This window comes from Lissotriton vulgaris, chromosome 7 (assembly GCF_964263255.1).
Source record: "Lissotriton vulgaris chromosome 7, aLisVul1.2, whole genome shotgun sequence".
Lineage (NCBI taxonomy): Eukaryota > Metazoa > Chordata > Amphibia > Caudata > Salamandridae > Lissotriton > Lissotriton vulgaris.
In genome coordinates, this window is record NC_141695.1 from 592,839,545 (window position 1) to 592,864,124 (window position 24,580).

General features: G+C 42.1%; 1 protein-coding gene across 1 annotated transcript in view; it reads right to left on the reverse strand.

Annotated features, from left to right (window-relative positions):
* Positions 1–5,930: 5,930 nt before the first annotated feature.
* The window catches only part of SPHK1 (sphingosine kinase 1), a 102,372-nt gene continuing 83,722 nt past the window's right edge, over positions 5,931–24,580 (reverse strand). Inside the window, exons 4-5 of the mRNA XM_086930689.1 lie at positions 15,245–15,360; positions 5,931–8,038 (exon numbers count right to left, since the gene is read on the reverse strand). Coding sequence (XP_086786815.1) covers positions 7,168–8,038; positions 15,245–15,360 — 987 coding nt within the window. The 3' untranslated portion in view covers positions 5,931–7,167. The remainder of the gene's footprint in view (positions 8,039–15,244; positions 15,361–24,580) is intronic.

Below are 24,580 nucleotides of genomic sequence, written 5' to 3' on the forward strand. Positions count from 1 at the left end.
CACTGGTACTTGAGGTCCACAGTTGTGGTAGTGAGCTATGTTTTGATAATTAGTGCTTTTTTAGGAATGTATCTGGTGTTTTATGAATAGTACTAATTATCTTCATGGAGAGTAATGGTGCAGTGGACAGAAGAAGGACAAGGTTCAGGATTGTGTAAACAAGGCAGTGGCTGTCTTGGCAACACAATTAGGCAAAAAAATTGATGACTGTTTGTAGAAAATAGAAGGAAGGTTTGTAAATAGAAAGGAGGATGAACAGTTTTGGTCTGTTGATGAGGTCACAGGAAAGGAGACAGCTGGAGGTAGTAGTCAAAAAGTGAATCAGAAATGAAAACGTATTCAGAAAGAGAAAGTCTCTAAGACAAAAAGGGGCGTTTTCTCAAAAAGGGTGTCAGATAGCAACTCGGTTGGAGTTGAGTGACAAGGCTATAATGGCTGGTAAGAGAGAGCACACAGCAATTGCCTGTGATGAATCTTTCAGAAGTGGGGATATTGCAATTTCAAGTTCATCTGATATAGATGATTCTGAGGAGGAAGAGTTGGTAAAGAAAAGAGTAAAGAGGGATCCCCTGGAGTGTTTTATGTTTGACCTGCATACAATTCAGCATCCACTTTCTCCTCAGTGGGTTCCAACTAGGTATGTAGATGAATATGTTGAGTATTGGATTTGGTGTGAAATGCCTAAAGAAGTCAGGACAAGACTTCGATCAGAGTGCCCAAGACCTACATTGGCCAATAAGGTGGTGTATACACCTGAATTAGATATAATAATAAGTCAGGGACAGATACCAGACATGGTCTGGATAAGGAATTAAAAGGGTGTCAAGACTGCCTTCTTGATGGGTGGACCCTTGTACAAAGATATTTGACTTATGTGAGGGGGCATATTTGCAGGAGACTGCAGTAGATATGTTGGAGCTGCGTCAATGGGTGCAGTGAGGACTGTGTTTACTAGGTAACACTAATGCAGCTCTGTGCGCACAGGCCCATAAAGATATTAGGAAGATTTTTGGTGGGTCCGGGAGAATGCAGGGTCGATTCCCCGGCCATGGTTTTGGGATCACACGAAGTTCCTCTTCACGTGTCATTAGACCCAGTGGATTCCAGTCATCAGAATTCCAGTCATCAGGATTCTACCCCGAGAGGCAGAAGGGAAGAGGAAGATATAGAGGAGACAGAAGGGCAAAGCAACAAGGTATGCTTGGGAAAAGACCATTTGTCTACTCCGGAAAAATTGGGTTGCAAACTAGCCCATTTTTTAAACCGGTGAAAGGAGATAACATCAAATCCATAGGTGTTACAAACTGTGAGTGGTTATTGAATAGATTGTGTTCAAAGCCCAATACAAGAATGACCTCCAAAATCATTGACATTTCAAAGAGAGAGGAGAGAATGGTAGATCAGGAGGTAAAGGAGTTAGTAAGAAAAGGAGCCATAGAGAAAGCTGGAGATTTGAAAACTGGGTTTGTAAGCAACTTCTTTCCAGTGGAGAAAAAGTAAACAGACATGAAACCTGTCATAACTTTGAAAGAGCTGAACAACTGGGTCCAAAACAATGACTTCAACATGGAAAGGATTCATATGTCGAGAGATCTCTTGAGGAAAGGGGATTGGCTAACTAAACTAGATCTGAAAGATGTATATTTGACAGTTGCAGTATGTCAGGAACAGAGGAATTATTTGAAGTTTCAGTGGCAGGGGATAATGTGGAGATTCAAAAGTTAAACATTTGTGTTGACGTCAGCTCCTTAATGTTTAAAAAACGTGGCCATGGACAAGAGGAATCTGATTAATAGTGTATTTTGATGACATCTTGATTATGTTTCAAAGCAAGGAGTTGGCACAAGAACATAGGGTGCTTGCAGTTCGAGTGCTGGAGGATCTAGGTTTTTGTGGTGAACAGGAGAAAATTAAGTCTAGAATCAGCACAGGAAATAGTGTGTTTAAGATTTCAAAATTTTGAAGAGTGGAATGGAAGGGCCATTTTCGGACCGAAATTTGGTTATAGAGTTGGATGCTAGTCTATGAGACTGGGGAGCAAGATGTGGTTCATTGACGACAGGGGGAAAATGGATGTATCAAGAGAAGAAGATGCACATCAATTATCTAGAGTTGTTGGCAGGCTCGTTTACGATCAAGAATTTTTTCAGGGACGAACTGAAATGTTATGTTCAATTGAAGATGGACAATATCTTGGCTGTACGTTATGTCAACAAAGAGGACCATGGTCAAAGGCGTTAGCAGATTGAGCAAGGGGGTTTTGGCATTTTTGTCTGAGCAAGGATATTATGATTCAGGCACAGTACATAGCAGGAATGAGAATCACCATAGCGAACTGGAATTCAAGGGAGTTGAAGAATTTCAGCAATTGGAAGTTAAACATGGAGGTGTTTGTGCCGATCAGCGACAGGTGGGGTCTGTTTATGGTAGACTTGTTTGAGAACAGGGTGAATGCTCAGAAATAGAGATTCTACAGTTGGAAACTGGACCTAGAGAAGGAAGCGGTGGATGCATTTCTGTAAGATTGGAGAAAGTTTCATGGTTATGCTTTCCCTCCTTTTTCTTCGATTCAAAAGTTTTTGCTGAAAGTAAGAGGATACAATGCAGAATGAGTATTGATAGCACCATTTTGGCCATCCCAGGCATGGTATCCAGATGTCATGGAGATATTGACAGTTGGAGCAGTGCTTCCCCTGGACTTAGCAGACCTGGTATTGAGTGCAGAGAGAGAGAGACACGAGTTACTGCTGCGAGGGCAGTTACGGTTGATGGGTTGGTTGATTTTGGGAGAGCCTTGCAGGTGTCAGGGTTATTGTTGGAAGCTTCAAAACTCAACAAGGAGTCCTGGGCACAAGGGACATCAAAAGCCTACAGATTGGCATGGAAGAGATGTGTTTGTTGGTGTGATTCGCAGAATTTGGATCCCATATCAGAGGTAGTTTATTTCCTAACAGAGGTTTTCTTAGAGGGGAAATCGTACAGTTTGGTGAATATTAGTAGATCTGCAATTTCGGCAGCTCATGATTTGATGGATGGTTTGTCAGCGAGATAGCATGATATAGTTAAAAGATGGTTGATGAGTGTACGGTTAAAGGCACCTCCGGGTCCAAAGTATTCTTCTTTGTGGGACATGTATCTTGTTCTGCAAAATTTTGTCAAGTCGGTCAGAGAATTAATTTTTGGATTTAAAAAATCTGTCTTTTAAGTTAGTCATGCTGCTTTGTCTAATATCGTTTAGCAGGGTCTCAGATGTTAAGGCATTTGAGGTTATAGCACGAAGGCACATGCCAGAGGGGATTTGCTTTACTATCAGAAGAAGAACTAAGACTAAGTCTTGCACTATCTTTTGTTTAATATCCGTTTATTGAATTCAAACAAATAGAAAAGTATACATGTCGCAGAAAATAGAAGGAGGGGGCGGGAGGGTAACAAAAGTTGGGGTATGGAATAAGCAATCAACTCTGAGTCTCGGCAGAGGGGTAAGACCGGCTCGTACTATCTTTTATCCAAATTTGGATCAAAGTAGAAAGTTGTGTGTAGTGAGAGGTTTGCATGCTTATGAAAGGAGGACAGAGAATTTGCAAAGCAGTGTGGAAACCCGGTTACTAATTTATTTTTCGCATCCTTATTAAACAGTGTCTACGCCCAGGTTAGCTTGTTGGTTAAAGGTAGTTATGAAAAGAACAGAAATAGATCTTACTAGGTTTGGGGCGCATTTTGCTGGGGATTATATGACATCCAAAGGACTTTTGTTGGGAGGTAATTTAACAGGTATTTTAGAGGCAGCAGATTTGTCAACAGAATCAGTTTTTAAGAAAATCTATTTTAAGCCAGTGGAGTGTGAGATGAGGATACTATGGCAAGGTTTTAAACATGCATAATATTGGCTTCCGTGCCTTGCCATAAAATTCAGATTTTCCGCAGCAGGGGTGGGTAGAAAATCATGATTTTATTAAAGACATGGAGGCTGATATTACCCCACCCTATGTTATGCACACCCTATAATCTGTTTCAGATTTTTTTTTAGAAGCAGGTGGCTACAGAAAATAAAAAATAGTGGAGGAAGAGCTGGAAGCAGGCCCGGACTGGCCGTTGCGGGCACCAGGCAATCCCCCGGTCGGCCGCATGGGTGGGGGCCGGTTTTGGGCCCCAGGGGGCCGTTTTTGTTACAGGGCTGTTTTTCGCAGCATAGCTGCAAAAACGGCCCTGTAACAAAATCGGCGAAAACCGGCCCTGGCAAAGAGCGCGGTCGCACCCCAATCCACCCCCTGGGGGGGGAGGGGGAGGCCGGCCGAGCACTTTGCCAGGGCCGGTTTCGGTTCCCAGTCCGGCCCTGGCTGGAAGAAAGTTGTTCCAGCTTGTAGTGTAATTCCTGTTGGGATGTTCAAGCGTTAATAGGCCTAAGGATCTTATGTTCGCAGCAAAAGAAGGTAGATGGCTGCCAGAAACGGGATTATATAGAGAATGAATGTTCTGGGATTCCTATTCTAAGTTCTTTTTGTTTATTGTAGTTGCTGCTGTGAGTTGGCAATGGAGAGGATATGCATAATATCAGCCTTCGTGTCTTTAAAAGAAATCATTATTTTCTACCCACCCCCGCTGTGGAAAATCTGAATTACACTTGAGTTCCAACGTCTTTTCTTTATAATTAGTGACTGGGTGCGTCACAAATCGATGATTATAATTAGGGGCAGACTTTTATTAATTAGAGACCCGTATTATTACAGGGACTATATATCTATTGTTGTTATCTATTGAATGTCTTGTTTTGTAGGATTTGCATAGTGTAAATACCCTATCATGCTGAGATGCTCCAAATTGCATTGGGTTATTTGGAGAGCTTTGTAGATTGTGTGGTTGGATGAAAGTTGAATATAGTATGTACAATATGGGAGGTGCTGGGTGAGATCCGTAAAGTTCAAAGACATGCATCAAAAACGGTTTGGATTATGTTGAAATGCAGAAGCATGGGATGTTAAGGAGAAAGTGAGCATTAACAACATCATGCATACCTATGTTACAATTTACATGATTCTTCATCTGTAGCTTGTGATAACATAGATTGGAAAACCCAGGTTTTTAGTGAGCTCTCTTAAATTTAGGGTGATTGGCGATTCTTCTTATTTGTGCAGGCACTGAGTTCCAGAGTGTGTGGCCTTCTGGGCGAGGAAGAAGAGACGTTCAAAGGAGGGATCCGCCTAAAACGCACTGGTCTTGTTTCAATGTGCAATAGCACCGGGGCCTAGGGTTGGGAGGGATCCACTGCAGCACAAGTATGGCTGTCTTTACTACTAGTATTAGGAGTCGTGGCACAAGTGTTATGCCACTGCTGCATTTCACACAACAGCAAACTTTCTAAGAGATCAATGCTCTTTGGTATGGTATGGCTACTGTGCTTCTTGCACGCGTTAGGATGCGTTCGTTAGCATATAAAAAACGTATTTCCCTCTGTAACTATTTGTAAAACCAGTCTGTTTGGCCTTGTATTCGGATCCATTTGCTTCAAATTTAGGTTGGTTGCATCTGCTCGGTATTGCTACCTCCAGCTCCTTGGCACTGACACAGAAGAGCAGTATTTACTGCTGTGATATTTTTGTCACATTCAGGTGGTTTTTCAAGCAAATGGAATAGATGGTAAATTGCCAAGGGTACTAAACTGTTTACTACCAGTCTTATAAATACCACCCATTCAGGAACGAGAGCCTCTGTGTGTAACACAACAGGCATTGCCAACTTGTGAGTCTGCAGTCATTGCCTCAGCGTCTGGTTGTCTTGGACCGGCTTGCTTTCCTGCTGCTAACTGAAGAGTCCTTTCCTACTCACTGCTAGACACCCCTGTCCATTGTTGAGCGTTGAGCTCGTAAGGAGTGCGCGGATAGTATTAGATGCAGAACCTTCTGAATTGTAAGTCAAGAGAGCACCAATGGAGATCTGACAAAAATAGCAAACACTTTATTTCAAGAAAATAATAACATTTCACTACAAAAGATTTCTCTGTAGCAACCAATCTGGAAGTTATCAACTTGCCATCAATAGTTTGCAGCCATACTGTTACACAATACCTCCAGGCCACTAGCACCAGGTTTTTTTTTTTTTTTTACAATTCAGTGAATTCTGTTAGAGGTAGTTTTGATTCAGTTTAGTACACCAGTTGGACTAAGAGACGCGTGTAAATAGGCCCAAGACTGTGCAACTTGTGTGACATGTTAACCATGCATAACCTAATCCCAACCAAATGTCCATGAACATAGACCCGCTCCTATTAATTCTTCATTTTCTTTGGGATGCGATGGGTCTTTTTTGTGTTCGTTTGGGAACCAGCCTCTTTTTGCCCAGCTTCACAACCTGAGTCACCTAGAGGCATGCCAGCCTTAGACGGGACAATGCCTAGCAATGAAACCCAGACTCAGATTTACTAAGACCCTGCACCAGTGCATAGCGATACAAAGTAGTGCATGGTATTTACTTTCCCATTCAAAAGGCATTTTGTGCTAGAAAGATGCCATTTTCTCAGTGAAAAATAACTTTGTGCAAAAGGGGCATTACTGGGATGTTTCTTGGGCAAGTCAGTGCAAACACCCATAAGTCTTGTTGCAAAGCCTGATCTTCTGATATAGCCAGAAGATCAGGTTTTGCATCACAAACACCTCCCTGAAGTAGGTGTTAACAAGGAGAAATGTTTTCATTTCTCAAAATAGAACTCATTGCATAAGTGCTGAAGTGCATAGCAGACATACAATGCTTTGGATCCTGGTTTTTTTGTCTAGACATAGGAATGTGTACTGCAAGAGTTTCCTTCCAGTATAATTCCTATGCAGCAAACACAGATGCTGTGGCACACAAGTCAGTAGTCTTTTAATGCATGAACTCAGGAGATAATAGCAGCATCAGGGTGAGCTTAATAGGTATAGGTGTCCATTTTGCAAGAGGATAAATTTGGTAGTTGTGCTACATTACATGGAAAATTAAAAATGGACCTCAGTGTCTCAACTCTGTGTGAGGTTTGAACTGCAACATAATGATTACACACTCCTCTCCCAGCACTTCTAACGAAACCAAACATTTTGTCCAAATTCCGAATATCCCAGAGATACTTACGTCACAGTGGCTTTGTCTCTTCTGATATGGATCTAACATGACCTGTTTCTAGCATTACTTAGAAAACCTTTAAGTTTTTCTTCCCCCATTGATAAGTCTGCCCAACCCACTATGGACCTGGCCCTGAAGTGGCTCACACTCAATCACCTCCCCATCCACAGTTATTATGTCTTTGGAGCCAAAGGGTTCAATACGAAAGGCCTTGACTGGAACATGAATCAAGTGGGGACAGTTGTGTGTCATATGGGTGCCATTCTCCATGGCCAAGAAAAGCTTGAGCAGTGAGCTCCTTGGGATCCCAGCTGGGATATAGAAAAGGTGGATAAGATTGTCACTAAGGCCAGTGACCATGGGGGCAGAGAAGAGGTCGGCTCCAAGGTGCGACTGCTGGATGGCAAGGAACAAAACAAAGTTCTCCTCCTTCACCACGGTCCAGTGTGTCGGCACTGGCTGGTCCAGAGGTGCCATGAGTGAGTCCTCCAGCTTCAAAATGTCACCTCCATTCTGTTGCCCCCCACCACCCTTTGCTTTGCCCATGTTGTTGGAGTTGCAGAAGTTGTAGAGAGTGTTTTGGCGAACCTGGTCAGCAGGGCTGAGTCTTTCACTATGGGATGAGGTTTGGTCCAACAGGCCAGGTTTGGTCATTGAGGCTGAAGCAGTGTCCTGCTCTGCTGGCAGGTAAGATAATCGACCCTTGTATGTGCGTAAGGCCGTCAAACGAACCAGCGTGCCCATGGTGAAGCGGATAGAGCCCAGCATTCGATACTTCTCGCTTTCGATGTCCACGTCAGAAACAAAGCCCCAGGCCACACTCAGGAATGAAAAGATGCGCTTGCCTGAGGCGGTGGTGATGGAGACAAGGTCCATCGGGGACACCAGGCCCTTACAGAGGTAAAAGGTACAGTTGATCAGCAGATCTGGATTCATGACTTGTTTATGCCTAGAACAAAAACACATAAAAAGAAGATAAGAACATCAAACCAATACAGAAGCAGCAACCAAAGCGCTCTCTATACTACCTGGTGAGGCTAAATATTACTACAAAGGTATATTTTTTCTTAGTCAACACTGCCACTACTGCTCTCCCTTTGACTAACTATGAGCTGCCATTGTCTGTGCCAGGCCTTCAGTACTACAACCCGCTGGCATGGCCTCCCTTTCAGTTATAAAGACTGATGGCATGGCCTCCCTTCACAGTTCTACAGACCATTGGCATGGCCTCCTTATCATTTGTAAAGACTGATGGCTTGGCTCCCATTTACAGTTTTACAGACCGCTGGTATGGTCTTCACTTAGTTATACAGACTGTTGGTATGGCCTCCCTTTCAGGTAACAAACTCTGGGAAATGCCCTAATCCGCCTTTTGTCCGCATGTCATGGCCCTTTGGATATATAGAATTCTGATACAGCTTTCCACCTGACCTTTGGTTATACATTGAAGTGATCATAATATATATTGGGTGTGCACTCAGTATAACACTGCTGATGCGGTAGAACGCATGAACAAAGTGAGGGCCAGTAAAAGTGTGTATATTTACACAGCACAGTGCACAACCAGGCTGAAACCATTGTTGCGGCAGTGTAAGATAATGACTGCCCAGTAGAATCTCAGTAGGTTATTTACAGGTTCATTAGGTTGTTTAGAGGTCCAGTGGTTTATTTATAGGTTCAGTCAGGTGGATGAATAGTCTACCTTTCGACTCTACTGGTAAATGTCATCAAGACAGCAAACCATTCAAATACAACAGGAGGGAACCCCCTGCTGTACTTAACCGAATTCTCCGTAACCACCCCAGGGGATCACCATATAGTATTAAAAGGAATCTCAACCACTAAGATTCCAAGTAGTATGCTTCATCATAGAGTCCTCGCCCAAATACTTAGTGTATATGGATGAGCTCCACCTTGGTAGCCAATGGAGGTCTTTGGTGATTGGGTGGGATCCTAGCTGTAAATAGTCTAGGATGCCCTCAGGGTTAATTTTATTTTCAAAAGACACCTTGGCGGAGTTAAAAAACAGCTGAGGATGCACTAAAGAAATTAGTGGATCCTGAGTGAGCCTAAAATAATACAGGCTAAGACGCTATTACATGGGGTGATAATGAGGGAATACTGAAAATCTAATGTTGCTCCCAGGGACAATGCACCAAGAATTTATTTCTGGAGGTTCAACATTTAGACAAGATTGGTCACTAATAGCCTGGCACTCGACCCATGATTGATCTATGGTAAAAAAAGCCAAGGGACTTTCCGATGCCCCGACCATAAAGATACAGATGAATGAGAATTAACTCAAGACCATGGTACCAATTAAGTCATACAAGGAAAGATTAGAAGAAATCAATCAAGAAATGACAGACTTTAGGGATTCCCTCACTCAGTCGAAAGCACAGAAACTTCAGAAGGACATGAAACGGTTCTCCTACAAGAAAGTATATTCATATTCTGCACCACAATACAAACCCCAGTTTGAAAAGGACAATGATTGCGAGGATTACCAGTCCACTGCAAGCAGTTGTTCTGACCAAAAGCTTGTAGTAGTGAAGATGACAAAAAAAGGAAAACAAAGAGGCAGACGGAAAGAAAAATCCAGGGGACATGGGTGGAACGCATCCAACAACCACCCCTACATAAAGTGTACCAGAAGAAATTCTCGCCTTAGAACAGGCAGTTGCAAGGAAAGTGGAAATGGCTGATCCAATGAAAATTACAACCTTCTACAACATGTCAAAATTAGAACATACAGGACTGTCTGAATTGACATCTGACCTGGAGATCACAATAAAACCTGCAGACAAGGAAAGTGGGATTGTGATCCAGAATACTGAATGCTACAGACAAGAATGTTTTTGCCTACTAGAGGACAGGAAGAATTATGTAGCTCTCGAATCAGACCCAACCTCTTCAATTCAGGGAAAAATAAAGAACACAGTGGAAGAGGCCAAAATAGGAAACTGGATCTCACAAAACACAAAGCTCAGTTGATAGTGATTATAGATCTAACAATCCTGTCTTTGTATACCCTGCCCAAAACATAAGCACAAAATTCCTCCCCCAGGATGCCCAATAGTTTCAGGGATAGGTTCTATATTAGAACCATTATCAAGGTTTTGTGATCACTTCCACCGCCCCATGGTACAATGTACACCTACATACTTGAAGGATACTAAGGATCTTTTGAGCCTGCTCAAAGACATATGGTTCAAAGCAGAGAAAAGCCTCCTCATAAGTTGGGATATCAAGAGTCTGTACACCAGTTTGCGTCACCTTAACAGTTCTGGAGGAACTCCTCTACTCTAGAGATTGGAATTTTTGAACCTCTCAACATTTCCTCTTGAAATGCGCAAAGATGGCCTTGACAAATAATTATTTTGAATTTCAGGATATTGTTTCAAAAAGGACACAGAATATCAATGGGCAGCACATTTCCCCCAAGTGTGGCATGTCTGTATGAACACCATTTAGAACAGGAGGGAATACTCAACACCAGTAATCCCTTTGTCAACCACATAAAGCTATGGAAGAGGTATATAGATGATATTTTGATTGTGTGGGAAGGTCGCCAGGATTCAATGTTACGCTTCTTTTCATGACTGAACTTCTTGGACCCCATTTGAAATTCAAACATACGCCTAGCAATAACAACATTGTATTCCTTGACTTAAGAGTCACAGTGGAACATGGAATGCTACATATAGAAATATATCACAAACCAACAGACAAAAACAACCTGCTTATGTTTGACAGTTTCCATCCGAGATCCCTGAAAAAAAACCTACGATACGGACAGTGCCTATGTCTTTGTAGAAAACTGCAGTAGAATAGAAAACTTCCAAAAACAAGCAGATGCGCTAATGAACAAACTTTAAACAAGAAGCTATTCAGAGAAGACCATACATAGGTCAACAAAAAGAGGCCATAATCAAAATTGGAAAGGTCCCTTAGAAAATATTCAGAGAACTCAGGAAAAGGGGAGGATGATCTTTGTCACCACGTTTAACACAGCCGAAAATTATATAAAGAAGATCATCAACAAGAATTGGAGAATTCTGAACTCAGGCAATCTTAGAATAGAAAACTCTTCTTACACAGACGCAGTACCAAATTGTGCATATAAGACACGCTAACCGACATGGGAAGGAGTGATGTCATGCTTTATGTGAAGCCTCACCAAGCTGGTCAGACATTACCCACGCGAACATTGTAGTGTCTGTAGTTTTACAGCAAAGATCAAGACGATTGACCTAGACTTAAAAAAAATCTTGTTTTCAAGAAAGCATACAAATTGCTATTCTACAAAAGTCATTCACCTGATCACTAGCCCATGCAACCATAGGTACATAGGCATGACGATGAGAAAGGTAAAGACCCGGATTTACGAACACTAGTAATCTGTGGTGTGGTCAAAGTACAGCACAAATGTCACAGCACTTTTGGATAGTAGGACTTGAGGGCCCGATTCACAGAACTAACTTAAGACAAAATTCTAAACTTACTACCATTATGGTATTCACAGATGGCACTTACACATTTTGGTATTCAGAGAAGGCACTTACTCATTTTGGTATGTACAGAAAGCACTTACTCATTGATGAGTAAGGGCCTTCTGTGCATACCAAAATGAGTAAGTACACTTACTCATTTTTGTTTGCACCGAAGGCACTTACTCATTAATGAGTAAGTGCCTTCTGTACATACCAAAACAAGTAAGTGCCGACTGTGAATACCAAAATGAGTAAGTGCCTTCTGTGAATACCAAAATGGTAGTAGGTTTAGGATTTTGTCTTAAGTTAGTTCTGTGAATCAGGTCCGGAGATGGGTAATAATAAAACTACAAGAAGAGAAAAAAAAATCCAGAGATAACCCTATATGAGAAAGAGCAAAGATAGATCTACCATTTGTAAGCTCATAGAACAGGATTAAATGATGAGATCTCATAGATTTTACTACAGACAGAATCCTGACTCACCCGTATATATGAAAACTGTAGATTAGAGGTCATTCCTGGAGACCCCAAGTCAGAATAACATGTAATAAGAGTACAAGAGTGTAGCATAGGAGTAACCATGTCACAAGATTCCTCTTCTTTTTTATATTTTTATATTTTCACCACATGAAATGATAGCCCTTAAAAATCTTGAGTCTGCGTACATAGTCACATATTTACACAGACAACGCAAGAAATATAGAGCCCCAGAGAGAATTAATAGCTTGATCTCATTTAAATAAGGGCTAATCCTATGAAGTCTAAGATCTGTGAGTCTCTATACAACACATTTAGAAAGTTTGTGCATTGTTCGACACTTAGTAAAATGACTAGGCAGTAAAATACCTTCTTGAAAATTGAGAACATTTTGGCAATTCTTTACAGAAAACTAAAGAAATTGGCAGCAGAATAGCCTACTGTGGCCCTTGCCTAATGAGACAGCAGTTCATCGTCATGTGATGAAGCACTTTGTCACAAGACTCCTAGGAACATTAGGGGCCTTATTTATGAAGGACTTGCGCCGCCGGTGCGTCACTTTTTCCCATGTTAAAAGTGACGCACCGGCGGCGCAAGTCCTTCATAAATAAGGCCCTAGGTACTTAAGGCCAGGAAAATATCCCCATGATAAGATGTGGGGGAAAGAAGAACCAAATAGGTTTTGAATGGCTGGAATGAGAACTTTCATGAAGTAAGTGGGGCATAAGGGAAGGCTCAGAACAAGTAATAAGTTACAGGCAAAATACTGTTTGCAAAACTTTTTGTTAGGTTTGACGCTTTTTCATCAGATTACTCAACAAGATGCACAACCTCGCTTAACCAGGACACGGCGTACGTCGATGACACAGACAATCAAATTTAACAAAAATTGTGCACAGCTACTACAGGCCGTATAGAAATTGATTGAATATGAACTAAAGCTCCCACAACGGACATCCCCCAGTGGGAGTAGTTAAGAAAGTTTTCCACACTTCTATCTAGATGCCCTGAAGTAGCCCACACATGGGCGAAACGTTTTGGCTGCGCGAATAATGAAAATCGAATAAAGGAATGAACGATTCAAGAATAACACCTCTCGATTCATCTTTTTGCAAACAGTACTTTGCCTGTATCCTATTACTCACTCTGATAGTTGCCTCTCAGATGTGTGTTAAAAACATTTGATTATTTATGGTTTAAACTGGTGGCAAACCATTATTTGTGGTAGGCAACTCGTGTTCATTGTATTGTAAATGATAAAACAACACACTTGTTTTGTGCAACAAATGGGTGCCCTAGCCACCTTTATTTGTTCAGACACAGATATATGTAAGGATGTTGTGCTTGATTAATAATCTCTGTCTCTCTCAGACCTATAGAGAAATTTTAACATAGAGAACAAATGGGTCGGTATGTATGAGAATGGTGAATGGAAGTTTCACAGTTGAATACATGCAAATAGGATACTAACATGATCCTTGTGTGGTCCTGATGAAAGCCAACCAGGGTGGGGATGCTTTGGTGTGATAGCTGAAACATGTTGCCCCAGGGATACAGAGGATACTAGTTTCCTTAGTGCATCCCTACCTGTTTTTAACTCTGTCAGGGTGCCCTTTCAAAATTAAATTAACTCTCAGGACACCCTAGAATATTTTTAATCTAGGATTCCACCCAATAACCAAAACGCTCCCTTGGCTACCAAGGTCGAGCCTGTCCAAATACACTAGATAGCTGGACGGGGACTCTAGAATGAAGCATACTACTTGGAATCCCAGTGATTGAGAGTCCTTGTACCACCATATTGTGTTGCTCATGGGTGGGTATGGAGAGACAGGCTAAGCATGGTAGGGGTTCCCTCCTGTTACTCTTGAATGGTTAGATGTTTGGGAAGGTGAGCGAACCTTGTATCACTTCTCCCTCCCTCCTTCTTGTTGTTCGAATACAGTATAATCCAGATAAAAAAGACACATCAGTTTTACTTTGTTGCACATGTCACCCTTGAGGCGTAAGTGTAATAATAAGGCTATACAAGTCCATGGCTTCTTATCTGTTCTTGGTGAGATGCTAGAGTGCACCCGACACTAGGCAAAAGTTAGCACAGCAGAGACCAACATCCCAGTCCACATCTTGACCTCATCTTTGTAATTTGGCTATACTGTACTGATTTGGTTTTACTGGCTGTTGTTACTCTTTTATTTTCAATGGTTATACTGACTGCTTGCACTGACTACTCTGCGCTGCAGGTGTCGCCTGTCTTCCCCTTTGATTGTACAGAAATCAGAATCTATCTTTTTGAGGAAACACTGCGGATTTGGTTCCGCATTCGATGCTTAATAGGAAATGCTTGAATGCCTTTGCCAGGGAATGCATTTGGTACTCCCCTTCTTTAACAGGTCTCTGGCATGGTACGCCCACCCTCGCTGCTAACATGGTCCTGTCCTTAGTTATACTAACTGTTAATAATTTCCCTGCCTCCAGCTCTACAGACGCTCGGCCTGGCATAGTGATGTGGTATTACTCAGAGGCAGGCGGCACCTCTTATACGAGGGCAGAACCCCATTGAGTTCAAGTACAATAGCTTCAGGCGCTATGTTCCAAGGCGCTATATTCCTTCTGACCCTTGATATTCATGAAGCGGGTTAAATAAGGGTCGGTGTAATGTTTCCACTAGCCTGCAAGCTCAGTTAGTTGATCTTTAGTCCCTTTTATCTGCCGGTCATTCCAACAAGGCTGACCCACCCTTCTGTTCTTCAGAGGTCATTACATTGGACACCAATAAAATTGGGCTCCAGTAACTAACATTTGTTATTCACAGCGCTCACAAATGGCGGAGGAGAAGCATGAAGTGCTGTATTAAAACAATAATTAGTGTCTTGGAATGAGTTTTACCAAGACACACAATTTTCTTTTCTATTTAGACTACCCGAGAGCTGGAAAGTTTCCGGGGTAGTCATGGCACGCAGACACTGCATGGTCTCCAGGTTTTCCCATGTTTTCTAAGTGTGATGCACCCCTGTGACTACCCAATACTTCAGCAGTCAGCTCAACTCATCCCTACATGATGCCTAACTTTTACCCTTTCTGTTTCCGTACACATACCAGTAATGTTCAGTAGCACCATTACCAAAAGCACCCAGACGTGTGGCATTGTGCTGCCAGACAGGCAGTGCCGAGCCTTCTTACCCAGAGTAGTGGTTGACCGATGCGGCCAGCGCATTCCCAGACCCCGCTGGCAGAATGCCCAACGGCTTCTTGATGGCCACACTCCAGTCGGGACGCTCCATCAGCCCGTTCACCACCTGCGAAGACAAGCAAGCATTGGTAAGGTCTCGCCTATGTGAGATCTTTTGACTCTGGTGGAGTGGAGTGGCGTAAACAGTGTCATCTTAAGGATTGTGGGGCCCCTGGATGAGGTACTGTGTGGCATGGAGTGGAGTGCAATTGTATGATATTGTGTGGTGTGGTCTGGAGTGGAGTGCAGTGAAGTGGAAGTACAGTGGAATTATTTGGTGTTGAGTGGAGTGGAACTGTATATCATTATGTGGCATGGAGTGAAGTGGAATTGTATAGCATTTTGTTTAGTGGAATTGTATGGCATTGTGTTGAGTGGAATTGTGTGCATTGGGTGGTGTGGAGTGGAATTGTGTGGCGTGCAGTAGACTGGAATTGAACTGTGTGGCATTGTGTGGAGTGGAGTAGCATTGTGTGGTGTGGATTGGAGTGTAAATGTGTAGCTCTGCATGGCATGGAGTGGAGTGCAATTGTGTGGGTTGGAGTGGTATTGTGTGGTACTGTGTTAATAGAAGTGGAATTGTGTGGCACTGTGTAAAGAGGAGTGGAATTACGTAGAGTGAAGTAGACTGGAGTGAAATTGTGTGGCATGGAGTGTAGTTGTGTGGCATTGTTTGGTTTGAAGTGGGATTGTGTGGCATCGTGTTAACTGGAGTGGAACTGTGTGACGTGAAGCAGAATTGTGTGGCATTGAGTGGATTGGAGTAGAATTGTGTGGCTTTGTGTGACAGAATAGCTTGAAGTGGAATGGCAATGTGTGAAGTGGAATGGAATTTTGTGGCGTGAAGTAGGATGGAATTGAATTGTGTGACATTGTGTGGAGGTAGTGGAATTGTGTGACATTGTGTGGAGTAGTCGGGAATTGTGGCACTGTGGAGGTGTGGACTGGCAAGTAATTGTGTGGCTTTGTCTGGCTCTGTGTGGCATGTAGCAGAGAGGAGTTGTGTGGCGTGGAGTAGAATAGTGTGGCATTGTTTGGAGTAAATTGCTGTGGAGTGGAATTGTGTGTGTGGAATGGAGTAGACTGGAGTGGAATTGTGTGGCATGGAGTGGAATTGTGTGGCATTGTGTGGTGTGGACTGGAGTGGAGTAGAATTGTGTGGCATAGTGTTGCGTGAAGCGGACAGTAATTAAGTGGAGTGGAATTGAGTGGACTGAAGTTGAGTGGAATTATGTGTCATGGACTAGAGTGAAATTGTGTGGCATGGAGTGGAATTGTGTGTCATTGTATGGTATGGAGTGGAATTGTGTGGTTCTGAGTGGACTGAAATGGAATTGTGTGGATATATGTATCTTTATTGTTTACAGTTATTTAGAACCATTACAATTAAAAACACTGAACTCGTTTACTAGGGAGATGCATCAGGTTGTTAAGTTCTGCGTCACATTATACCTGCATCAGGTATAATGTATGCCAGGGTGGGCGTTCTCACGCAGGAAAGCCTCATAGAAGTGATGCAGTGAAATCTACAATATTTCACAGCTTCCCTTCTTGGACGCCACTTAGTCAAAACCTTACGCCTGCTTGAAGCAGGCATCAAGAGTGACGCACTGTAGTGGAAATAGGCCTCAAAATGCATTGCTGGAGTTGCATTGTGGTTGTTACACGACTCCAGCAATGCATGACTTTTGCCACAACAGGTGCATCAGAATTTCTGCGCATCTGTCAGTTCTTGCGTCATGGTGCGCCGTATTGTAAATACTAGCGAGTAAATGAGCCTGCAAGGGATTTGTTGGATCAAATATTTGTATAATTATTGCATTCAGTGTTAGCAAGCTCTAGCAAAGTAGTTTGTAATTCAAATTTCCAAAGCCAAATTCAAATTATTTACATAAAAACAAATCATCACAGAAAGATTTATCAAACAGGTGTATATATTCAAATGTCAAATTTTATATTAATCAAATTTCATTAATTAAAAAAGGGTACAAAATAATTCAAGACACAAAGCAACCAGAAGTTACAGTTATATATATCCGTTTCCGTGAACACCGTTTCCCAGATGGTTCCAAGGCAATGAAACTAAATTCTGCAGACAATTTTGCCTTTGATACAATGATCTATGAAATCGGTGTAGTTGTTGACATTTCGGTCTATAACTGTTTGCATCCACTAGACCATCTTCAGGACTTTTAGAAACACAAATGACCCTTCAACAGTATTTAAAGTAATTATTGGTATTGGAATCCAGACCGATATGAAGTGGCACAAATACCTACAACTTATCCAGTGAGCAAAGTTCAATATTGTTTAAACTGAAGACCAGGATATTTTCTTCAATATGTAAACTGGTCAAAGACAGGTAAATCTGTATTACCACGACGAAGGTCACAGAATCAGTAACGCTCGCTCAGGAGTTGGTGTCTCCAATACCAATTATTACTTTCAATATTGTTGAAGGGTCATCTATCTGTATTGCACACACATGCCCATCAGGGTGTCATGCTTCATCATTGGGTGTTTTGCTCCTCGTGTGGCTGGAGCTGCGTTGCCCCATGGCCCCCGCGAGAGGGCTCTTTGTCGGAGATCTTTTTAGAGGAACGCCGCAGTGGTGAGTGCAGGTGTGTGGGGAATGGTGCAAGTGGATTAAAAATACTGTGCTGGTACCCTCAAAGGTATTTATTCCTGGGTCTGGACAGTATATTTAAAATTAGGCAAAGGAGGGAACTATTGACCCTGCTGTCAATGAGGAGGGTTTGTCCGTTATTGCAAATTGAAGTGAATAGTGGTGTTGGATAGGTAATCAGGTCAAGTCACGTCAACATGTTTCACGCTTCTTTGGTCCCTAATGGATCCTTTGGCGTTTCGACATTACACTATCTTCCTCCTAATAAACAAATAAATAAACAAACCAAATGTCAAGAATGGAACAAAATAGAGTTGGCGGAGAAAAATAAATTGACTAGTGACACCTATACATAGTCTTGTAACTTTTGAGGGCGTCTGATTGCCCTATGAGGTCTTACGTTCACATCAACTAAAGGCATTGAAGAAGAAGTAGAAGGAGTTGAAACCTCTAAGGGAAGACATTTAGAAACTCTATTGAGATTCCATACCCTATGGTCGTTGGTCTTAACAGCATTTTTTAAAACATTAATTACTCTAAATGGTTTGCTAAACTTGGAACATCCTGTATCTAGGCGGGGTGATTTTATTTTTATCCAATCACCCACCGAGACAACAGTTTTCTTCATAGCATTGCGTCCATCAAACCATACCTTACGTTTGTCCATCATCTCTCTCTCTCCTTCTCTTTCCATCCTTCAACACTGCCAACATTCTCATCCATCAAAATTCTTTTAGCTAAGACCCATGACGGACAGATTTCCACATTAGGCATTCTACCTTTGAAAAGTCTAAAGGGTGAGATACCTGTTGAGGAATGTGGTGTAAATCTATACTCCCTTACTTTTTTTATATGGCCTGTTCAAAATTGACCACAGACAAAACAGCTTGCTGTAACCACTACTTCAAGACCTTCACAAACCTCTCAACCAAACCATTGCATTCCGGATGGTAGAGAGCAGCTCTTTTGTACTTAATTCCTCTTGTAGACAGAAAATCTTCAAAAATCTTTGAAGTAAATTGAACTCCATTACCTGACAATAAAGAAGAAGGAAAACCTTCCCTTTCAAATAGTTCGTCAAGAAACTCTACCACAACCTTGGACTCCACCGAATTTACTATCTTAATTTCAGGCCAACGTGAGTGCATATCCATGCAAACCAAAACATACCGATCAGAGGCATTCCTTCTCACTAGACCAAAAATATCAATCGAGATGTCACTCCATGGTCCTTGAGAGGGCTCCCTCTTTACCATAGGCTGAGTCCTGCACTTCAAGACTTTGTCACTGCGACCACATTATAGACAGCTCCTAACAACCCTTTCAACATGTGCATCAACGCCAGACAACCAATACGCTTCCCTTATCCTTTCTTTAGTCTTTACAATGCCCATATGACTGGAATGAGCATGTTCCAACAAACTATTTCTAAGCTCTTGTGGAGGAACCAATTTACTACCTCTCAAGAGGATGCCATCTGCCACGGCCAATTCCTCCTTAACATGCCAGAATCCTTTAATTTCATCACTGCAGTCATTTTTATCACATCAATGACCCAACACCATTGAGATGACTTCCTGTGAAACTCAATCCTTGATTGCTGTCTCTTTCCACTCCTTCTCAGAAATTATCCCCTCACTGACAAGACAGAAATTGACTACTTCACTAAGTTCATCACCATCAAACCAATCACCATCCTTAGAAATACCACTTTATCTGGATAAACAATCCGCTAGTTTGTTGCTGGCTCCTGGAAGATAGTCCACTGAAAAATCAAACTCCTGCAAGGCCACTACCCATTTCCCAATACGGCGAGACACTAAATCAATACCTTTCCTTGAGAAAACTAATTTCAAGGGCTTATGATCTGTCAAAACAGAAAACTGACAGCCCCATAGAAATTTTGTTAACTTGCGTATGGCCCAAAATATAGCCAGTGCTTCTTTCTCAATTACTGAATAATTGAATTCAGCATCCCTCAAAGGTCTTGACAGAAACAAGAGTGTACTATCTGCAACTTTACCTTTTTGTAAAAGTACAGCCCCAAGACCCTTTGAGCTAGCATCGGTCATCAGGTGCCTTTGGATCAAAACTACTCAGATCAGGGGCTTTGAGGTTCTGAAACTCTTTATCACACTCACTGCAACAGACAAACTCACTCCCCTTTTTTAACAGATTTCTCAAGTTTTCTGTGATGTTAGCAAAATTAGGAATACATTTGTGATAGAATTCAGTCATCCCTAGAAATTTTACAAGCTCGTCCTTATCTTGGGGTATCACGCACTTTTCCCAACACTGCTCTCAATCTACTGTTGTGCTCATTCAAATCCGTTCCAAACACAAGCACATCATCTCAGTAAATTCTCACCCCTTCTACACCCTTCAAAACACGCTCCATGACTCTCTGAAACACAGAGGCAGCGGAAATAAGACCAAATGGCATTCTCACAAATTTGAAAGTACCAAAGGGCGTTACAAATGCCGTGAGATCTTGAGACAAAGGGTATAATTTGACCTAATGGTAGGCCGAGGTTAGATCAAGGGAGGAGAAGTGTTTTGCACCATTTAGCGAACAAAACATTTCACTGATATTAGGTAGAGGGTAGTGATCTACAACCACAGCCTTATTTAATTCTCTCAAGTCCACACAGAGCCTGCCCTCTCCATTAGCTTTGCCGGCCATTACAAAGCGTGAAAGCCATTCAGTGGCTTCGACTTCCTGTATAATGCCATTGGATACTCTTGTCCAATTAAATTCTCATAGATTCTTTTGCTAACAGGGGAACGTTCCTAACTTTGGCCACCTTAGGTAGGGCATTGTGTCGAATCTTGATATGATGATAATAATTTTTTAGACAACCCAACTTTGCTTCAAAAACTTCAGGGAATTATTTTACCCATGACTTATTTTCATCACTAATCTGGCACACTGAGGGCAACTCCTTTAAACACACAGAAGGGTTCTTGTTGGGATCCAGAATTATATGTAAATCTCGTTGGTGGAACCAACTAATGAGGGAATCTCCCTTCATGGACATGTACACCTTTCCCGGTACTATTCTCCCTTTGAGATCGATGGTACTCCAAAAATAATCAAGTAAGTCAATGATTTCCCCACTATATCCTCTCGGTTTAATGTCAGGCTTTGAGAGTTTTACCTTTTTGGCTAAATGTTGTTCAAAAAATGACCTTGGAATTAATGTCACTTTAGCCCCAGAGTCAAATAATTTTTTTGACAGGGGCATCGTTAATTAAAACCACCTCCATTGGACCATCACTGCTAGAAGTTTTGACCTGACATATATTTGTCGTATCAGAATCAGAATCATTGTCATACAGATCTATTTCTCTAACTTTGTCCTTTCTCTGGTACTTCCCCGATCTACAACATCTTGTGAAATTACCTTTGCGCCCACATACCCTACATGAGGCTTTCAACCCAGGACACCCTTTAAAATTGGCCATGTGACCTGGATTGCCACAATTAAAACACTTTCCAGAGAAAGACTTAGCTGGCCCTGCTTTGACCGAAATCTTAGGCTTTATAGATTGTCCCTTTTCGACAACCAAAATTGTCTCACCATTGTTTTCCTTAACAGGATCATCTTTACGTATGGTCTCTATACATGCTTTAGAATGTTCATGCGTTTTGGCAATAGTTAACACTTCATAAAGAGATGGATTGTCTTTCTGCCATAGACTATCCCGAGCTTTATCAATGGTACAGCCTAACATAAATTGGTTCCTTAGGCGTTCATCCAGAGATGCTGCAAAATTGCACGTAGCAGCAAGTTTACGTAAATCCGTAATGTGTTGTTCAACAGACTCATCTTGCCGCTGCATCCTTCTGCTGAAATGGTAACTCTCTAGGACTGTGCTTATCTTTGGGAGGTAATGCAAGTCCAATTTTTTCACAGCAATTTCAAATTAATTTACATTTGCAGCATCACTATCAGAGAGGTCAGGAAGATGCTCAAAAACTTCCTGACCCTCTGATCCTAAACAGTGCATTAACAAAGAAGTCTTCCTTTCAGCACTGAGGGAAGTGCCACAGACTCTTGCATAGTGTGTAAACACTTTCTTCCATTTTAACCAAGGAAGAGCCGGATCCCCTGGAGTTGACAAGAAAAATGGAGGTGCTTGCACGTTTTGCATTGTATATTAAATTAAGTTAATAAACATACAATAGAAAATTATTTTCTAAAACACAGTTTTTAACTTTTTAAAGAAATTGAAGAATATTGAGGAACAAACAATTGTGGAGATTGTGGAAATATTCACACACTACTGTTAAATGGAATTAATGTTAAATTATGACATAAATAAATATTAAAATGAAGCAAATACCTCGTTTTCCCCCTTTCACGCCGACATTCTAATTACAGCTGTGCGCGTCAGCGGTGTACTCCAAATAGCTGGCACACAAAAATCATTGACTCCTAATAAAGCTGTGTGTGTCAGCAGACATAAACATGTGAAGATTCCAAACCCACAAACTTGCTTATAGCAGCGGTGCGTGTCCGCGAGTCTTCTTGAAGAGATGACACACAAAGTGACAAATAAAAGCAGTGTGTGTTCGCAAGTATTCCTGAAGACGCAAAAATGCAAAGTAGTTAGTGACAGCGGTGTGTGTCCGCGAATAGTATTGCAAAATAGAAGACGTGAAGATAAGGCAAAGATACTGAAGCTCAAGATCTTTTCTTGAAGATGTTCATTAAAGTATGTGTTGAGGTCTCTGTTAGAGGAAGTGCAGTTCCTTTAGTTCTCCATCGTCGCCAAATGTAAGATCAATCTTGATAAAAATCCAGATAGGCAGAGTTGGTGAAGATTCAGTCTTTATTAAGTTCCTGGAAACAGAGACCCCATCCAACTCCTAGGGCAGGCAACTGTCTACTGACCCGAAGCGTAGACCACCATGGCAACATGAGGATTCTACATTCTACATAAAGTCAAAGAACACCATTTGCATACTAAACATCAAAGTAAGACATTACACATACCCCAGTCCATTCTGGCTGCTCATTGTTCTACAGTTGGGGCATTTCTGCTGCCCCATAGCTTCACTATGTCCCTTGTAGACACCATGAGGCTAGTGCTGCACAACAACAGAGTATACTTGGGCAATGTCTGCTCTACCCATCTCCCTAGGGTGCCAGCCCAAGGCTCACAGTTCTTTCTTCCCCAGAGACCTCCGAGAGCCAGCTGCCCACCTGGCCCTAGTAGTGCTTATCCCTCCCTACAGTGTATGCAGCAGTGTTCCTGATGGTCTGCAGCCTCTCAGGCATTTATCTGTGTCTGTCTCCTTGTGGTGCAACCTGGTTCTCGTGTAGTATGCCCCGTGAAGGATTTTCAGTGGTACTAGGCAGAACCCCGCTCTGATTGCTACTTCACTTGGCTGTCGAAAGGCCTCACCCCAGTCCTCGAGTCTGCCTGGGTCCCTTTCCCATTGTTCTTTCAGTGATTCAAGCAAGGAGAAGCTGTTGTTCAGCAGGGTTCTGTAGATCTGGGGCACCACAGGTCTGCGAAGCGGGGCTGCTAGTCATCAGAAGAAATATTCACTCCTTTCTTGTTATGCCACGGTGTACTATGACCAACCGTTGTCCGCTAAGGGCTTGCATAGTGAATCTACCAAATACAGACCTGGGTGGATCAAGGTGCACCAACTCTTGGAATTCACGCATATATCAATTAATAAGGACTTTGACCAGGAATTTAATATTGCCGTCTAGCAATGAGAGAGGTCTGTATGAGGAGTATTCCCTCAGACTTTTGCAAGGTTTTTGTTGTTCTGCTATACCAGCCCCAGTAAGGGTGTCATTACAAGGTCTCAGTTATCTCCCTAGGTGGTCTGCCAAGAAAGGTACTGACACCAGGGGCATTGGTTACCAGATTCCCTTGGTTATTCCACATTTACACTAGTATTTGAGACTCCACCTGTTTTGTAGCTGATGGGGTCTCCAGATGAAACACCCCAAATCTGCAGAGTTACTGCAGCTCTTGTAATCCTGTTACCGACTGAATTGAGCTAACTGGGGACTTTGCAATGGTCCCCATGATTCGAAGACAGTGAACCCATTTCCAGCTCTTTGGAGTATACTATCAACAGAGGGGGTATCAATATGTCACAGAATTTCAAGTAGAATTCTGTTCCAAAGCAGTCTCTTCCTGGCCTTCTCCCCTTTGCATGTCGGACTTTGCAATAAAAATGTCTTATTTTGTAATGACTGTGAAGTCTTGAGAAACGACCTCACCTAACTTAGTCAGCTCACCCCGGGACAGTACCTGATCATGTGTACACTTCCTTATTTGGGTTGCCAGCACACAGTGTCTGATAGCCCTCCACTCATTGTTCATCTGTGGGGATTTTCCTATCTGACACTTTGAGTTCATGAATAGGGTTGCCCCTTTTCCCTACTGACCGTCCATGGTAAAGTTCTGGCTGCTTTGTCTCATCATAAAGGAATCCAGCGTTTTATTTTCCATAGCTGTGTTTGAACAATTTGGTGGCAGTATTAACTAACAGGCACATGCATCAACTCTTTTTGCGAACGCAAACAGTGCGATTCGCAAAACTCGGGCACTTGCGCCAGCAAAAAGGGCATTTGCGATGCATCAAGGTTCAAGGCACTCGCAATTTGCAAATTTGCAATTAATTGTGATT